Raw genomic sequence first — 20,033 nt, forward strand, 5'->3', positions numbered from 1 at the left:
ACAGGGGTGCAGAGTCCCAAAGTCCTCGACTGCTTTCCCAGGCCACAAGCAGGGAGCTGGAAGGGAAGCAGGGCCTCCGGGATTAGAACCGGTGCCCATATGGGATCCCGGCACGTTCAAGGCGAGGACCTTAACTGTTAACGCTATCGCGCCTGGCCCCTTACTCTTCAAATTTAGGAATTGGGCTATAGATTTGAGACAGGAGTGTTGAGGAGTGTTGCAGGGGACATGGATTCTTTGAGAATAAGATGGCAATCACAGTTTGTATCTCCAGAATAAAAATAAATACATGAAAGTGTCTACGGAAACATCAGTCCTGAAGAAAACTGCTAGATGTTCCTGGATGTCTTCTGCCTTAGCTTCCGATAGAGTAGTACTCTGTCCTCTCTAGCCCTCCCAGTCATGATTCCTGAGGTTGTTCCGGAAAGCAGCGAGGTCTGGCTGGATTGACATTCCAGTCCTCCTGAAGCCAGTGACCTTGATACCTACACTTGCCCTCTCTGGGTTCATCGTCCCTACCTACACTAAAAGATAAGTCAAGCACTGAAAATCGTATTGCATATAGGACAGCTACTGGGTTGTTTGAAAACAAAGTGAGAAAATGATTGTTAGGTATTTAGTTACGTGTCAAATCAGGGTCACCACGTAACTCAGAAACTACGATTATAATTAGCATCAATTGTTATTATTCTCTGAGGTTCTGGCTGTAATGTCTTCAAGTTAATATCACATTTGGCAATATCCTTGGTAGGGTAACTCTGAAAATTAAAAATTAAATCTCTCTCCACCTAACTCAGATGGAAATGGATCAAAGAACCCCTTTGAACTTACATTAGGAATCAGGAAAAAATTAAGTTTGATCACTTAGAAAAAAAGAAAATGATCTACCCTGCATTAGCTCCCAAACACTACCAGGATTACAACTGTACCTAAAAGTAATGATTTTCATACATTGAGAAAAACAGTAGCTATTTATTCATTCCTTATAGCTTTCCAGGTGATTCTTACAAATTATACATGTCGAACTTGAAATTCACTTCAGGAAACTGCAACTGATTCCTCATGACTGCCACCATTTTTCTGACAATATCCAAGATCTACTTTGGAAAGTTACCAATCTTAACTCCTCATTAGGTTTTAGACAAAATTGGCTCCATTCCCAAGCATAGAGGTTTCCCTGTGTGAAACCATCTGCAACCTTTCCTGGCCGAAGTCATCTTTTTTCCACAGGGGCTCCAATGATTTGTACATCAAGGGGTTGACTGGGAAACCAACTAAGAAAGGGGCAGAGCTCCTTATCTGTGGGCTGTAACTCTCCCACAGCCAGGGCTAGTTTTGGACTCGAATTGCTTATCAGCTGTCAGAATAGAAAGAGAACACGCATCACCAAATACGCTGTTCAGCTGCCAAGTCCAACCAGCTCTGTGTCATCTGAATTGAGCCTCGCGTCCCAGCATCAACACATTGTCAGTTCAGGTAGGATTGTCTATTAACAGTATTCAAATAGATCAGATTGACATCTGGCTATCACCACTCAATACTGCCTGAACAGGTAGCGGAAAGATGCACAGGTGGTCTCACAAATCTGTTTCAGGAAGAGGGAATAGGATCCGCACGGGGTTCCACACGTCACCATGGCTATTCCTACTGTGTCATATTGACTTGCAGAAACCAGCAACTGCACTGCCTTGGCCCAAACAGTCCCTTCTTCTTTTACAGTCCCATCTGAAACAATCACCGGGACCTTGGGCGTAGATTGCCTTCTCCTAGACCACTGACTAATCGCAAAGTGACACAACTCAAATGTGATCCTCACAAAGTGATCCAGAAGGAAATAGAAAGAAAATTTCAAGAAAGCCTGCTGCTTCCTTGCCAGCAACTTGGATAAATGCACATTGGAAGCTGCTGCCCAGACACGCCATTGGGGATGATACTAAAATCTATTCAGAGCCACTGCATCTGCTAGAAGGCCATTGTCTAAGTAGCCACAGAGATTTCTTGCTATGAATGCTTTCTTTTTTAATTGGCCTAAATTATGAATATTAATGCAGATATATTTCCTAAGTGTGAGATACAAGCTTTTCAACAAACATGGACTTCTTCCCTTTCAAATAAGAATAATAAAATTGGGAAATATGAAGTCTGGCTACAAAATCTAGTTGGTTTGGGAAGTCATCTGCACCAGTTATTTGACGAATAATGCACCAATCTATGGCATCTGTGGATTTTAGTTTGATTAATACCAGCTTACATCAAAAGCACCTTAATTTATTTGGTACAAGTCATGCCGTATGACATAGAACAAACACACCGGACATTGATATGTAATTAACACTGAAGCATCCCTCACTGCCCTGTGGTAATGTGTCTTGACATTTGCCACTGCTTTAATGAATCAAAAAGCCGTGAGACCTAATTTCTATTAAATTTACATCGAGGCTATTACGAAATAGTTGGCATGAACTCTGCAGTTGCAGAGCCTGGGCAAGATGGTTCTGAAGGTTGCTAATTACAAAGCCACAAGAGCTTCCTCTCATTCACAGCCTGTACCCTTAAGAAGCCTCCAGCTGTGTGCTGAATTGTTGCTGACTTACACAAACATCTCCAACCCCTCTTCTGCTCAGAGCTCTTGTTTCCTTCTCTGGAACTCTCACATTTGTAATGTTTGCTGCTCAGACCCTATTTTCAAGGTCATTTCCTATACTCACTGTCGGGAGCACTGCACGTGTGCCCTAAGATGGCGCCGAGACCTCTCCTCCCCTGGGAGCTTAGCGGTACACAGGTTTCAGGAAGTGCCTTCTGATTGGCCCGTAGCTGCATGCTTAGCGCGTGTGCTACGCGTGATCAGAGCTATGATTGGCGTGCCTGCCGCATGCATCGATGACCTTTAAGCTGATTGGACTAGGATTGTATATAGTGGTGGGTGTTCCAGGAAGAAACAGGGACAGGACAGGAAGAAGAAGACGGAGACGGAGATGGACAGATGGACTGAGATGGAGGACAGGGTATGACTGGGATGGACAGACAGAAGAAGACTAAGGGCGATGAGGAGACTGGGGAATGAAGCAAAGAGAAACAGGAGGAAAAGGGAGAAGTCAAGTCGACCGGCTGGGAAAGGGACTGGTTGGAAGAATAAAGTGCCTCTTGATATAGAGCCTGGAGTATTGGGTGAATTCTTCTGCGGGACGGAAGGCCCCGATAACTCACAGCATTGGCGTCAGAGTCAGTGACCACAATCCAAACACAGAAAACATCCATTTATACCCAGAGAGAAGGAACATCTAAAAACAAGCCTAAGAGTTAACATCGACAGAGGGCAAGGTGTTGGGGACGGTCCACCCTGTATCCAACAGTAAGGGGTAATGCTGAGGGCAGAGAACCTATAACAACAACAGCAGAAACTAAAACTTCATATGTATTTGTTACCATCACGTATCACAAGTTCTAAGCAATGTCAATGCTAATGTATTCCTCCTCTAACACCAACAAAAATCTTTTCTTGGTCTGTTTAAACAGATGTGTAAGTAATTGTTAATGTTTACTGATACATTAAAAAAAAAACTCAAACAATTATATACTATTTACAACTTAACGATTATATTTGGGGGGAATATTAACACGAAAACCTCTAGATATGTCATTTGCTTTTGGCAGTGTAAAATCACATGTCTATGTTTGCTTCTCAAGAATAAAACCTTAGGAGCTGATGTTCACTCTTGCCTTTTCTGAGCTGCCATTGTTAACATTGTGTCTACTGTTAAGGAATGAATGTGAAAAACACGCGTGGTGTGCTCAGAGCGTTCCAGCAATTCTAATTCCTTAGGAAGTTTTAGACTTTTACCTGTTAGACAAGAAAATTATGGTAAGCTTTCTGTTGAAGATATGTAGTTTTGATTGCATAGACATTTGGAAGTCTTATTTAAGGTAAATCACACAAAAAAAGTGCTGAGGCAATATATCATTTTTGGAATTGACTTAAAATGGCATTTTTAGGAATCTTTACCAAATATAACTTTGCATTTAGAGTCCTTATTTGCATTCCTTCACGTGGAACATGTTCTGCCTTGCAATGAACAGACAATAGCTTTTGGTCATTAAGACAGAAGACGGATAAACTAAGCCAGTACTCTGTACTCTCATTGGAACATGAATATGTGTTAGAAATGGACTCATGCGATCAAACAGGGATCAGCATGAGAAAAGTCTCAGAGGGAGACATTCTCATGTTGTCACTGCACCATACCAACAGGGAGTCATGTTCTCCCTTGCTATAAAAAGTGTAGAATGGATAACAGCAGGGGGATACACTTTGCTTTTTGTACACACACACGCACACACACACATACTTGATTACACATTAAATATTCAATAATATTTTATCTCTTTTTCATTTTGTGTTACGGTTGTGGCTGCATGTCACTTGTATGTAAGAGATTTTTTTTTTTAAAAGAAGATCTACACTCACATGAAATTCACTAGTTACATCACTGCTTGTGAAGAAGTAGCAGAGAGAGTATGCGATGACTCAGGAGGTCATCACAGCCTCCCAGTGGGAGGAGCTGTGCCAGGGAAATCAGCTGTGAGGCAAAGGGACCACCAAGAGGTCAACCGGAATGGTACCCAAAGCATCCCGATCATCTTTTCTGCTTTTCATGTGGGGTGCAAAGAGAACGGTCCTGGGGTGCGGAAACTTAAAGTAGCAGGTAAGAAATACTTCTCATTTAGAAAACAGGCACCGTAATAAGAATCCTTGGGTATTTTTGGAATATACATAGTAGATTTTAAATGCTAGGCGGGACAGGGTAGAATACCTCCTGAAGTGGTGTGGGGATGAGCCCAGGATGGATGACTCCCACCTCACCCCGTGGAGAACGCTTATGGTAACCGACAGCACCACCTGGACCCTGCCTCCACCTGACCTAACGAGTACCCAATGCTACACGCCACAGGCAGACTCCAAATACACCCTTGGAACATGCGCGGAACATGCCTGGAGCATGCACAGAGCCAAAAGCCTCTTCTCTACCTCGGTGCCCCATCCCTTGTGTGCAGGCACATAAAATCCCAGGACCTTATCAGCTGGACAGCCATTGCCCTTACTTGGTCAGCGTGCCGGGCGGAAGTGGTCAGTCAGGCTCTTTCCATATTATTATGAAGTTTTGCCAGGACTCAGAGTCTCTCATAAGTGTGCCTGAGTGCCCTGGCCTCAGATGAACATGCGATTATCATTGCAAGTTTGACGAAGCTCCAGTGAAAGTAATTTGACAGTACATATAAGTGTTAGTGGTTGGCGGAAAGAGGAATGAAACCAGCAGATGGAGGACCCTTCTCTCTGTTCCTTTCTCTCACTGAGTCTGGTCTGCCTCTCCAATGAAAATAAATCATATATATATGTATGTATATATATATATACACACATATGTATATCATGGTCTGATGACAGGTAATGTTAGGTTTGTAACTGAGGGTTCTTACAACTTATTTCAAGTCGAATGAAGTCTTTCATGCCGAGATTTTCCAGGAAAACACCAGATAAAGCCGTGGTTTTAAAAAAGAAGGACAGATCCATACTGAATTCCGCATGGGAAATAGGAAAGTGGAGGTACGAGGCTTCTTTGTCAAATGTGACGGCATTCCAGAAGTGTCCTGCAAATGAAAAAAAAAAAAAGCTTTCAGCATGGATCATCCTTTTTCACGGGGTGTAGCATGCGTGGGGCATATGGATCGGTTTCAAGAACAGGACACATGGTGGGGATGGGAGGAGCAGGGATAAGGAGAGGAGAACCATCTCGGGCTCATGTGATGAAGACTGAAAGCTTGCTTCTGTGTGGTACTCACGGTCACCATAGCAACGCAAGGGCCCGATTCTCCAAGCAGCTTCTGAGTTGGATCTGTTGGCATCAGTGATGACGATCTGAGTGACAGGCAAGTGGTCTTTGAAGGAGAGGAAGCCAGTATAATTTGTCCTGCAAGACACAAAGTTAAGGAGAATTAATTAACAAGAGCACAAAATGTGGTTGATCCAGGGGTTTCTCTGCTAAGATCATTCCTTTGAGAAATAATTTTTGCTCGTTGCAGCAGGGTGATCATTTGGGAAGGGTAACAGAAGGCCTTTTATGACTCGCCAATGTGTGTAAAAGGCTGGAACGCCATTTACAAAACTCATGGCTTGGTATCCAAGCACAAGTGGGTTTCACACCTTCCTAAATGTGTTTGTGAAAGCACACTTTACAAAGGCAGCTGGTACTCCTTGTGACTAAGAGCATCTCACTTGCTGGATGCAGTGCTGAAGGGACATTAAACACCTCTCTTTCCCTTCAACAGATGGGCTAGCAGCTGGTACAAGGGCTCCACTGGCTAATTCTTGGCCTGCAAGCACCTGCATCCCATATGAGAACTGGTTCATGTCCTGGCTGCTCCACTTTCCATCCAGCTCCCTGCTTGTGGCCTACGAAAGCAGCAGAGGATGACCCAAAGCCTTGGGACCCTGCTCCTGGGAGGGAGACCTAGAAGAAACTCCTGGCTCCTGGCATTGGATCCACTTGGGGAGTGAACCAGTGGGTGGAAGACATTTCTGTCTCTCCATATCTGTGTAAAGCCACCTCACCAATAAAAATAGATCTTAAAAAGGGGGTGGGGGTTATCCTGTAGATAACATGAAGTAACCATTAGAAATCCTGCTTGAGGATCACTCTAAGGATATGTTTTATCCACCTGCCAAGGGTGTCTTGCCCAGCTTTAACTGCTTCTTACCACCTTTTAGCTCTAGGTTAAAAAGAAGCCATTGTAATGACGGTGCGGCTTGTGCGGCTTTCATTGTATTCTTCACTTCAAAAATCTCACCTTTGTTCTTGCTAATTACACAAAGAACTGAACAGTCAGCTTTTCACAAAAATGGCAAAAAGAACTAGGCAAAACCACTGTGCTTTCCTGTTTTTGAATTGTACGTAGGGGCAAATAGCAGGAATAATGCTGTTTATGAGAACCGGGACTGGGGCCAGGCCTGACTCGACAGGTGATGGCACCCACTGGCATGAGTGTGGGCTGGAGAGTGGAGCTGGTTGGGTTGAGTCAGGCTTCGGTGCCCAATGATGTGTATGAGATCTGAATGGGATGTGGGACAGACCAGACCAGTTCACTGCACATGCTGGCAGGCACAGAGCTGGGGGGCCATCCAGTGGGGGCTACTGGGGGTCACTCTGACTGGGTTGTAGCTCCCTCTGGTGTATGTGAGGACCAAGTATGTGGTGGGCAGGGCTGATTTGCAGAGGAAAGCAGCAGAACATATTGATTAACCACCCCAGCGAAGCTTGACAACAAACTTCTGGGCGACTGCAGACTCTAAGGGTGGATTATGTCAGCCGATTAACCTTGGAAGGATTTGCTCATCCTGGGAGCAGTGATATCAACAGCATCTCAGAACAAAGCAAAACAAATTGAGCAGAACCCTCAGAACATGCTACACGGTGTAGACCCTGGGTGATATCAGGTACTGAAGCAGTTGGGAGGCTGGGCGTGGTCTCTATGGCATCACCACCTCCACCACACCCCCTAAAAAGATACAGATAGAAGAAAAAGAAATTGTGTAATAAAAAAAATGACACCTGCAAAAAATGACGAAGATAGGGGAGGAAGGTAAAGAGGGGCTGAATCTAGGGAGTGAAAGAAGTGTGGTTGTCCCTTTGGAATTGTATCGAATGCATGAAATTTGTTCTCTGTATACTAATACGATTTGTAAAAGACTCAAAAAAATAATGCTGTTTGACTATGAGCAAAAATTGGATGTAAAACATTGCTATTGAATGCACCATTGATTTGGGGACAGATATGTACAGACATAGATTTTTTTTTCCCCTAACACAACATCCCTAAACATAGGGTGGTCTTAGCTCAGTTTAAAAATGGGGAAACAGGAGGGTCAGCTCACACCATTGAAGGTCAGGGACCAAGTCGTATGATGGGGTCTCCGCATGCTGAAGCACAGGGCCCAGGAAGTGCGTGTATTTGTTTTGGAATCCTAGGTCCACAGTCCTCTTTGTGCTAAGGGAGGTAAACAACTTTAGTTGTGAGATCTCATTGTGCTGCGTTTTGAAGTGAGCTTAGCATCTCCTTCCGAACATGACTGTGAGGACTCGATGAGATCGTGTGTCGTCATTCACCTGGTTCCCTGATCAGAAGTAAACTCCACAAAGAAAAGGCAATGGTGACACCCGTGTCATTTCCCGTCCTTGTTCTGCTGTCATCGCTCAGCAACCTCAGGCACATCAAGTCATTTTCCCCCCTGTATTCTGCTGTGGTTCTATCCAAGAGACTATGTACTATGATAGCAACTTAAGCTTCAAAAATTGGTAACCAACGCACATATTATTTCATCTTGAATACAAACGTAAGCACGAAATATCTAAAGAAATGCGTTTTACAGCAGCTGTTTTTTGAAGTGCTGTATTCAGAAGTTACCCAAAAGGTCTGGAAGAAAGTTCTGTCTCCTCTTAAAAGGGTACTGTGTGCATAGCCAACATTCGTTTGAAACTTCTTGTCCTAATATCTTTTCAAACACAGCCACAGTGGAATGAAGACCAATCCCAGCTTCTCCCCCATCCTAACCCTGAAATGCTATTGCATTTGCTTTTTTTTTCTCTCTCTTTTTGTTTTCAGGCTGAAGATGGTAGACTCAGATGCCTGTCATTCAATGCCAATTGCTGCATCCCTTATGGGCTATGGCATCTTGTCTATGTCAATCCGATGTTCTACTATCAAAGTGCTGAGATACACAAACAGCACTCAAGGAATAAAAATAACACTGAACAAATTCATATTGAGATTGATGATGCATGGCCAAGAATGCTTTTCACCTGAACACACTGGCAAGAAATTTACTTTTAAATGTTGTTTAATACAACAAAAGGAGATACAAACTCATATGTTTACGGGGGCCAGGCAGATAATACAAATGAGTTCAGCCAGTTTGCATTGTCAGTCAATGAAGTCTAACACACACTTTCAGTATCTATGTGTGTGTGTTTGGAGGAATGGAGATGGGTAGACATTGCTGCCTAAGTAAGGTAGAGATTGCCACCGATAGGATAGAGCTAAATCACTCATCAATACAGAATCTTTATGCAACCACATTTTGAAATTTTAGATCTTGGGAACAGATTTTACATTCTTAGTTAAGTCAATGAAGCATGGTGGGAACCAACCCGGTGGGCAACCAACCCCACATAAGTGCTGTGTTCAGCTGATAAGCAATTGGCTATTATGGGAAACCTGCATATTCATTTATGCTCATGGGTTCATATTGAAAAGATTTGATTTAATTCAATATGTGACAAAATTATTTATGGATATTACCATATGTACCACCATGAATAGCTCATAGCCAAAATCATTATTATGTTTAGTAGATACTGCATTAACTAGTACTGAAGAACCCAGATGTTTTCTGCCTTTTGTAATTCCTGCCTTAACGGCTTGGCTGGGGGATGTGTGAGCTCCAGGCCCGATAGTCTATGTGACACCCGGCAGGACACCTGGCAGGTCACGTGGCAGACCACTCCTCAGGAAGGAGGTCCCTGGTGTTTGATAAGATTCATAGCCCTCTAGCTCATCAATTTGTAGTTTTAAAAGTTGCATGTATCTGGCCCGGCGGTGTGGCCTAGCGGCTAAAGTCCTCGCCTTGAACGCCCAGGATCCCATATGGGCGCCGGTTCTAATCCCGGCAGCTCCACTTCCCATCCAGCTCCCTGCTTGTGGCCTGGGAAAGCAGTCGAGGATGGCCCAAAGCCTTGGGACCCTGCACCCGTGCGGGAGACCCGGAAGAGGTTCCTGGTTCCCTGGTTCAGATTGGCGCAGCTCCGGCTGTTGCGCTCACTCGGGGAGTGAATCATTGGATGGAAGATCTTCCTCTCTCTCTCTCCTCCTCTCTGTAGATCTGACTTTGTAATAAAAATAAATAAATCTTAAAAAAAAAGTTGCATGCATCAAACCCACCAATAGAAGCCTGCTAAATCATGACTGTATAATTAATAGCCTGAAATGTATAAGAATGCTGGGCTGTTCAACCGGGGGGGGGGGGGCGCTCTAGCTGGCTCTCTCCTCTTTTGCCCTCCCTGTGGATCCTGCAGCACAGCCTGGGCTGCGACTGCCCCTCCCCCAGCCCAGCCCAGCCCTGCTGGAGACCTAGGCTAACCTGGATTAACCACCTTTATGCCTTAGCACCTACTTCAGACTTGAAGATTTTCTAGGGATTTCAAAATCCCGGCACAACAGTACATAATAGGGACTCAATAAGAAGCTAATGAATGTCAAAATAAATAAATAAATAAAAAGAAGTTAATGAAATACTAAAATTTGAAATAAAAATTGTGAGGATTGTTTTTGAAAGAAGATAATGAAATAAATCTGACACATTGAAGGATGAGGTCAGTCAGTTTGTGGGTGATAGGATCGTGAAGGGACAAGAAATACACTTGAAATCCTCTAGAAACATGAAGGGCTACATGTGTCAAGGAAAGAAAGTGCGCACATCGGAGAGACACCTGCATTCCCGTGCTTATTGGACCACTACTCATGGTAGACACAACATGGAATGTACCTAGGTGTTCCCTTGCCGCATGAATGGATACAGAAAATGCTCTTATCTGCGCACAATGGCATTGCACCCACAACCATGTCCCCCCGCAGTAGCTGAAGGAGGCTGGAAGACATTGTGTTGGGTGAAGTCAGTCAGGCACGGACAGACAATCACGGCACGTTTCCAGTTACATAGGAAGGCCTAAAATGTTAGTTTCATGGACGTGCAGAGCACAGGAGCAATTATTAGGAGCTAAATAATGATGGATTCATGATCACTGAAGGGAAGCATGCATGAGGGAACACAGCATGGCAAATGGGTGCAAGGTGCAGCTGGACGGGAAGAGTAACTTCCCATGTTCTAGAACATAGTAAGGTAACCGATGGAAAGTAATTGCATCTTGAAAAGCTACTAGAGAGACTGCAGGATTATTTCCAAAACAAAGAAATGATAAATATTGAAGGCTATGGGGTTGTTAATTACTCTGTGGTGATCCTTGCGCATCATATACAGGTATTGAAATATATTGTACTCGTGAATATGATAATTTGTGTGCATCAATAATGAAGAAAATGCTGTCATCAAAAAAAAAAATCATGTGTACAAGACAAAAGTTCAAGAACTTTCCCAAGGAGAGGTTTGATAAAACATTAGTGTCATCTCAGATTTGCTGGCTGTCTTAGTGTTGGAATCTTCTCGGATACAAAAGCACACACACAAAGAATGCAAGGACTCCAGCTTTTCGGCTACATCCTCAAAGTAAAGACAGGTAACATGGCAGCTGCTAGGATTCATGTCCACCAGCCAGCCGATTTTGGCTAACTGCCACTTCATATGTAGTTGTGTGACTGAGTCTATTTAGAGAGATAATGTATTTTCTCCCTTATAGCCACTCTCCTTGCCCAGAACTCAGATAATTAGTATATGATGCATATGAGAGACAAACTAGAAAATCATAGGAAGAACTGAACATCTCAGTTTCCTTACAAGTTAGAGTGGGGACGATTTACAATACCCCTCAAGTGGATTACAGAACGCCTGTACTTCCTGTGGTTGCAAACATGGAGTGTCCCCTAGGATACCCTCAACTAAAAACTGCTGTGTTGAAGCTTCCCCGAAATCTTCTTAGCTTTAAGGTGCAATTGTGCAATTACTATCTTTTCCTCCTTCATTCTTAAAGACTTCCTGTTTAAAAAAAAAAGAAAAGAAAAAAGACTGAGGGGATGAGGTGACAAAGAACTCAGAAGGAGCTAAGGAGTCATTTCGCTGCCATCAACAGTAAATGGAGCAAATTGACTATGATCAACCACACACCACAAGAGATAAGCATCCCACTGTGCAGGCTGAAAACCCGACCATATTTAAATGTGTGTTTTCAGTTCCTGGCTTAAGAAATGAGACAATGAAGAAAAACAAATTGAAGTTATATTTATAATCTTCAGAAACTATGTTTTTAAAAGAACACTCCAGAAATTTGAAACAAAAGGACTCTTCACAAGCAGAGATGTGAAAACAAAATGTGGTCTTGTTATAGAAACATAGCCATGAATTGTGCATGTTTAGGCACGTAAGGAATGAGTCAGTTGTGCCATGACTATGTACCTTCCTAGACAGAGATCAGCCTTATTCACAAAGCGTAGACATCAACACGATTCCATGGAATAGTTCGTGCTTGAGACTCAACGATAATTCAACTGATAACTACATAGTTCTCACTCCATGGCATCAATCACGTGGTGGTCATCATCCGAGATCCTCCTTATGTCCTGGAAGTCAAAGCGACTTTTTCTCTCGCCAGGTCCCCAAATATTTCACATCCTCCATTCTCGTGGTTTACAAGTTTACTTTTGTATATCATTTTTGGATATTTATCCATGTATTGACGTCAGCGCGTATAATCTTCACTTGCACAATTGGAAAATCGAAATACATGATGCAGACAGCAAGCTCAACATTAGCCAGAGGTAAGCAAAGACAATTGGAAAAGTTAGACTCTCTGAGGAGGGTCTTTAGCCTTGTGGTTAAATCATTGATTGGGGCGGGGGGTTTGCATATTCTATATCGGAGTGTGTGGGTTCAAACGTCAGTTCTGTTGCCAATTTTGACCTGTTATTGAAGAGCAACCTGAGAAGCAACAGGTGCTGATGGAAAGAGTTGGATTCTTAAAATCCACATGGACGATCTGGACTGACTTTCTGGTTCCTCGCTTTAGCCTGGCCAGCTCCAGCCATTACTGCCACTGTAGGGTGAATGTTCTCTGCCCACCTCCTAGCTTCTCTTCTTCCCTATTACATGAACAAATGCATCATTTAAAAGATGAATTAATCAATTCATCCGAAAGGCAGAGTGAAGAGGAGTCTCTCCATCCACTGATTTACTCCCCGAACGGTCATGTTGGCAGGTACTGGGCCACCCTGGCTCCTTTGGGCAGCATGCTTTGAGCTTCAACCCCCTCCTTCTCTGAGCATGAATGTGGCCACTGCCTCTTTCTTTGTTTTGGTCATTAAGGTGTTAACATACAGTTTTAAACACAACTGCATTTAATCCTGAGATCAAGTCTATGAACATGTTGTAATAGTCCCCTGAAGTGTAGGAAACTGAGCCCCTGAGGGGTGGCAAACTCTAGGGTGCATTTTGAGTTGGCCACGCATTTACCTACAAACCCATGTTGTTCCGTGCTTCCGCAACAAGCGTAGAGTGCAGTCTGTTGTTTGCTCTTGCCTGGTTTACATCTTCATAACTGCTGAACCAGCAGTGCCACGCCCCGCATCCTTGAGCTGCCCTTGGTCAGTCTCCCGCTGACCATTCCCACTCTATTCACACAGTCGGGCTCCACACAAGGCGCAGTACAACTGATTAGGTTTCAGTGTATTAATCTGCAGTCATCTTCCATCCTCGCATTCCTCAACATTTGCTGGGATCACCTTCACAGGGTTCTGGCAGTCCAAGCACTCTTCGGTTAAATAGTAAACAAAACAATCTCTTGGTTTCTTTTTTGCTTCACACACAGGCTGAGCAACTTTGACAAGCCATCTCCCCATGTTGGGAGGAACGGAGCCTCAATTACCCAGAATTCTGAGGTTGGCTGAATGGCATTTGATAACATGGGCATCCTATTCCTTGTGTTACATCATTTATTTCATTGCATATGCTTAAGCTTTCCTCAACGTTGGTTTAATTTCTCCAAATCAGGATTGCCTGTCATGGTTTACTTCAGTAATTTGGAAAATAGAAAACAAGATAATATAAGTTTGGTATCTACATGAAACCTCTTCTAGAAATACAAATGAGTGCTAATCCAGCCAATACTCCTCAGAGACAGCTATTTCCCCTTTTAAAATTAAAATAGGAACCTGTAATTCAGAGAGGCAAAATGATTTAGGCCGTGCACTTAATAAGTGCCTATTCCAGGATCTGAGCATCCCATTATATAATGAAATGTTTCTTAGAGATTCATTAGCTTTTACATCCAGAAAAAAAGATGGTGCTGCCAGCAGAAGTAGCTGTAATTGTGTGTGTCCTAAGTGCATCCCATGGGTTAGCACACGGCATTTGCACAGCAGCCTTACAAGGCAGACGTGTGGACGGGAACTCATGTGTAGTTAGCCGACCTCATTGGCATAGACAGTGATAGCAGCTCATCGGGGACAACAGAGACTGGAGCAGGGCAAACAGGCCCCGATGCATCCAGCATGCCCAGCAGCGTGCCATGCAGTCACACTGCGCTAAAGGTGCTGCCCAGTGAAACCAGCTGGCCATCAACATCTACCTGTGTGACGACTGTGCTCTGACTTAGTGAGTTGTGGACATTCCTGGGGTGTCCACCTACGCAGTGTGAGTCTGGTTGTACCCCACAGGGTCTGGATTAACCATTCCAACGTGATCACCTAGCATCGCTAGGAAAACTCTTCAGCAAGTTGACTGCATCTCTCAGAAGTAAAACACAACAACAACAACAACAACAAACAAAACATAAATTGCATTCAAGTTCCCTTTGGTTATTTCTAATTGTGAAAGTCGCAGTTAAAGTCTTCAACATCGAGGGATGATGCATAAGCAACGATATAAACATTCTGGGATTCTGTGCAGCTTTAAAAATTGACAAGATACATGCAGTTCTTGTTTATGTAAGAGAGTGGAGGAAAAACACCTACAAGGCACATTGTATTTGGAAAAAAGTTGAATTACAGAACAAGACGTCTAGTCTTACCTTACCTTCAGTAGCAACTTACTAAATAATTGTCAACACAAAGAAAGGTCATGCTTAGACATAAAGCAAAGACAGTGATCCTTAGAAGGGCCATGACCTTCCCCACCAAAAGGCAGCATGCTAAACATACCACCAACAGAAACCATTCAGCCTTTGCTCATTCAGGAGTTGAGCAACATTTATTAAATAATTTCTCTGCAGCAGAGAATGGCTAAAAAGGGACCTGAAACTTCAGCATTGTATAGCTAAAAATATACCATTGCCTAAAAATATTCTGTTCTTTACAGAAAGTAACACTATGCTACCTTTTGGGGACTATGAGATGACCATCATTTAATGTCTACATCATCCTCTCCTATATTTTTTGCCACATAACTTCATCCAAGGATATACTGAGGGCAAGAGCCAGAGCCAGATAACAAAGTTTCTAAAAAAAAAAAAAAAGAAAGAAAGAAAAAAAGAAAGAAATCCAATAAAAACTACTCAGTGAGAGTGTCAGCATCCACCAGGGCAGAACCCTTGGAACCTATGCTGCATTGGGGCCATGGGTTGATATCGGGTGGCAGCTCCCCATTCCCGGGTATTGGGGTGGTTGGGAGACTGAGTTTGGCTTTGCCCCTTTCTCCCCGCTCCACCCAAAAATGGAGAAAAGAAATAGAAAGTTTTGGGGAAAAAAAAACCTTTTGCACTTAATGCTGAAATAATTTAAAGAAAGTTCTGTTCAAAAAGGAGAGCTTCTCATTACTCAGCCTGGTTCAGATCTTGGGCCATGACGAAGAGGCATAGCTGGCAGGTTGCCTTGTCCCTAATCTGATATCCTGATAGCCTTTATTTAAGCTTCTTATTTATTTGAAATGTAGACTTGTACACACACACACACACACACACACACACACACACACACACACACAGTGCTAGGGAGAGGTCTTCCAGCTGCTGGTTCACTCCCCTCATGGCCAGGGCTGGGCCAAGCTGAAGCCAGAAGCCAGGGACTTTTTCTAGGTCTCCCAGGTGGATCGAAGGGACCCAAGGACTTGGACCATCTTTTCCTGTTTCCCCTGCTCATTAGCAGGTAACTGGGTCAGAATTCGGGCAGCCAGGACTTGAACAATGCCTCGCTACGATGCCAGTGTCACAGGTGATGACTTAATGCATGATACCACCACCCTGACCCTGGCACCCTAATATGTTTGTGCAGGGGTGACTGCGTTCCCATCACCCACAAATCCTGACCCTCTCCTCTGCTATGTCTTCACAGCTCTTCGATCTGAAGCAGCTGCTGATGAGACACCTAGCTGCCAGGATTCCTGTAGGTTGGGTGATTCCGTTGAAGGGAAGCTCCTTTGCACACGGTCACTAACCGTGAGAGTCTTATTTGTTCAAATTCCATTCCTCTCTTATTTCCTTCCTGTTGAATGCAGATGCTCCTTGGCTCTTTCTTTTGCTGAAAGCAGGCAATGTGCTTGTGCTATTCACTGAGCGACTTCTCCTTTTTTCCCCACCTCCATCCTCTAAGCTGTCTGTTCACGCGCTCTTAAGAGACACTCGTTCACACTACCTATTTAGAGTTACATCGGTTTGTATGACAGCATGTCACTCAGTCCCTGGCATTCATTACACAGAACAAAATCATGTGTCATCAATAAACAACGCCTTGGAAGGTGCCTGGGTTTGGGGGATGAAAGAGGAGAGAGGGAGAGGTCCCTGACATTAGCACAAAAGAATACGTACGCTGTGATTATGTGAGCTGGCAGATGGCTACAGAGGTCTCTACAGTGTCCTCATTGACTGGCCGTGGCTCAAAAAGCCAACGTTAGCAGCAGCAGCATCAGTGTTGTCAGGTCATGTGCACTTGGATTGTACCGAGCTTTCAAGTTCACACTCCAGCAGGTGTCCTTAACTCAGACCCTAACCATCTCAGAGCCTCTGTTTCCAAGCGGGGTGACCACTGCTCCAGCCAGGGCTCCCAGAGCCTCCCAAATTCCAGAGTCCTGAAATCGGCAGCTGGTAAAGGAACACCCAGGGCAGCCAGTTCCAGGACTCCAGGCCAGTCGCCCTGGACCTGTCTTCTGGAAGGTGGGCGATGCATTTCCGACACCAGGAGACAAACATCCCACTTCAAGGGGACTGACATGTAACGCATCTGAGTCAACAGCACACAAAGTGAAAAGTATACCTCAGATCGATAGGTCACAGCTTCTGAGTGTTAATGTTGTCTAAGAGCCGTTATCTATTAAATGATGTGCCAGCCTACGTCAGCTCATGGATTAATTTTATCTGAAAGCAGAAATTTGAGAGAATGGTGCAACTGAAGATACAGTGTTTGTTTTATTTTGTGTTGTTTTGGAGCCTGCTCAACACCAGTTACCCTACATGGGGGCATGCCGTTCTCTAACAAAAAAAACCTGCAGTTTGTGAAAATCCAGCTGGTCCAGATGTTAGCAAGCATTAGGCTTGTACAGAACAGAGCCTCTTTCTGGGCCATTTTTATGCTTGGGCTTTCTATGGTGAATGGTAGAGATGGATGAATATATAATACATGCCTTCCTCTGGAGTTCTGCAGAACTCGTGTCTGCAAGCGTGCTTTGGGCCCACAATCCTCGCAGGGGTAACAGCTAGCTCATTGCTAATTTATAAGCTGTAGGAGCTGGATTCCACCTTCCTCCTTGCCTCATCTCCTATACACGCTCCACAGCGGAGCACTACAAGCATTACACTTGTGTTTCGGGGAAGCAGTGAACATTATAATATCAACCCTCCATGCACCAGCCCACATTCCTCTATTATGCTAACTTATTTTCTCCTTTTGGTGACTTCTGCCCCTTCATTGCCACTTGGAACTCTCAATTTTCCACTCTTGTATTTTTTTTTTGGCATGTTGACACACCAAAGTCATCTCTGTGGCTCAATCCATCACCCACATATGGTTGCTCCTCCCCAGCATATACTTTTGATGAACTTTTTTCCGTGGATTCCTCTAGGATGAGAATTGTGATGTCCCCAAACGTCACTGTAACATGTACCACTCTTTACGTGAGCATATACTCATCAAACAAGCAGTAAATGCCCAAGGTCAGATGGAGAATTGCGCATAGATAATTCTACAACAAATGATTTTCTACAGGTGCTTATAATAGCCTGGGACCTCTCTTGTGACAGTGGATGGCACTGGAAACACTGAATGAGAGCCTCAGCTTCTGCTCCCACATGGAAGTAACAGGAGGGATTTCCTGATACCTCTCACCTGGACCCTGCTCAGCTGGAAGCTCATGTGATTCAACGGGCTGAGCTACTGCCTACAAAGCCACCATCCTTATCAGAGTGCCAGTTAACGGCCGGCTCCTCCACCCATGCTGGTGGGAGAGCAGGGAATGATGGTCCAAATACCCGGATGTCTGGCACCCACATGGAAAATTGATTGGATCTCCAGGCTGCTGAGCTGTGGATATTTGGGGAGTGCATCCGAAGATGGAAGACACACACACACACACACACACACACACACACACACACACACACACTCTTTCTTTCTCCTTTTCTCAAATAAAGCAAATCTTACAAAAATGGAGAGGTTTTATATTCAGGGGGTATTGGAACTTGTGAGAATACCAGAAGAGCGAAAGGCTGAAACGTCAGAATGGATTAGCCATGGACAGTTCCAGAGCATGGATCCCTTACTGCCTCTCTGTGGGCAGGAAGCGAAACCCAGGCTGAGGTGGTGCTTAGTAGGCAACCACCACACAAAGAGGTAGCTCCATCAGAGAAAAACAGAAGAGCAAGTGTTCAGCTAAGAGGGAAGTCAAACGTGAGGCTGTGTATGACCAACATTCCCCATTTTCAGTAATGTCCCATCTCACATCAAACCTCCAACGTCAGCTTCTCCAGCTACACACCACAGAACAGAGCTGTTGTCTTTGAGCTCGCATAACTGCAAAGTGTCTAGTATCACATACAGTGAAGATGAACTTAGGAATAAAGACATGAGTGAGCAATTATTTTACTGTCAATACAATCATTTGATGCTTTCACACTTGCATCTCTCAAGCTTGTACATGCCATTATTTCGTGATTCCTCCTCTTCCAAAATGATTTTTTTTAGGAAGCCTGGCACCTGCATGGAAGATTCAGATTGAGCTCCAGGCTCCTGGCTTCCAGCCTGACTCAGGCATTTTAGGAGTGAACCATCTCTCTCTCTCTTTCCCTCTCCCTCTCTTCTCTTGTTTCTCTTCCCTCCCCTCCCCTTTCCCAAAAGTACATGTGCCTGTCGAATACATTTAATTTGCAAAGCAGAGAGCAACGGTGGGTAACCAGAACACGAGTGGGAGAACTGGGGAACTGTCTGTAATCGCAGCTACTTGTCTCCACCTCTCTTTGCAGCTCTGTATTCCAACTGCTATACAACCACTAACTGAATTTCAGAGTCAATTAGTACCCCATTCTCCTCCTTTGGAGGAGAAAAGGCAGAATCCATGCAGAGGGGATGAAGTGATTACATGCCTTTTGCTAACTGCTCAGTCACAGCGCACAGAACATTCAAATTGGCCAATTTTCATATTAAAAACCATCCCAACCATGAAGGAGCCATCATTCATTTGCATTTCTCATCTACATCCTCCTCTCTTGGGGGAAATCTTACAGATCAGGGCATGTGCGTCTTCCCCAAGTGCAGACAGTTCACAGTTCCTCTTACCACTCATCCTTGTCTGTGCCACAGTTGCAAATGTCTGGAAAGTCCAGGCAACTCTTGTCCAGGCCACATTCACACTGCTGGAACCCAGGAGGGGAACCTCCCCAGTACGGGTACCGCTCCTTGGACCGTCCGATGGACCAGATGTATGGTGTTCTGTCTGGAAAAAAAGAGACTTCCCAAGTCAGCATATCACAGACTGAGGACAAAGGTACATGTTTATGTACAAAAAAAAAAGTGTTTTCATCAGAGCTTTTTACAACAGGAATTCTTCAAAAAATTCATAAGAATAGAACTAAGGGCAGAGTTCATTTTAGTCCAAATAGATTTTTAAATCCATACATAGCTTTTTCAGAATTTTTGAAGTGTCCTAGAGGAATGGATTAAAAAAAGATGTTTTCACCAAAATAAACTTCTATTTCGATTTAACTTTCCACGGTCATTTTTGTGTTAACTTTTATTTGTTTGAAAGTCAAAGAGAGAGAGGGAACGGACTGTAGAAAGATTCCCTGTTCCCTGGTTCAAACTTTGACTGCTATCAGCAGTAGGGACTCGGTCAGGCT

General features: G+C 44.0%; 1 protein-coding gene across 1 annotated transcript in view; it reads right to left on the minus strand.

The window, feature by feature from the left end:
- Positions 1-20,033, minus strand: part of LOC101527740 (contactin-associated protein-like 5) — a 308,863-nt gene that overhangs the window by 69,368 nt on the left and 219,462 nt on the right. Inside the window, exons 12-14 of the mRNA XM_058657017.1 lie at positions 19,474-19,630; positions 5,839-5,966; positions 5,476-5,646 (exon numbers count right to left, since the gene is read on the minus strand). Coding sequence (XP_058513000.1) covers positions 5,476-5,646; positions 5,839-5,966; positions 19,474-19,630 — 456 coding nt within the window. The remainder of the gene's footprint in view (positions 1-5,475; positions 5,647-5,838; positions 5,967-19,473; positions 19,631-20,033) is intronic.

Source organism: Ochotona princeps, chromosome 29 (genome assembly GCF_030435755.1).
Source record: "Ochotona princeps isolate mOchPri1 chromosome 29, mOchPri1.hap1, whole genome shotgun sequence".
Taxonomy (NCBI): Eukaryota; Metazoa; Chordata; class Mammalia; order Lagomorpha; family Ochotonidae; genus Ochotona; species Ochotona princeps.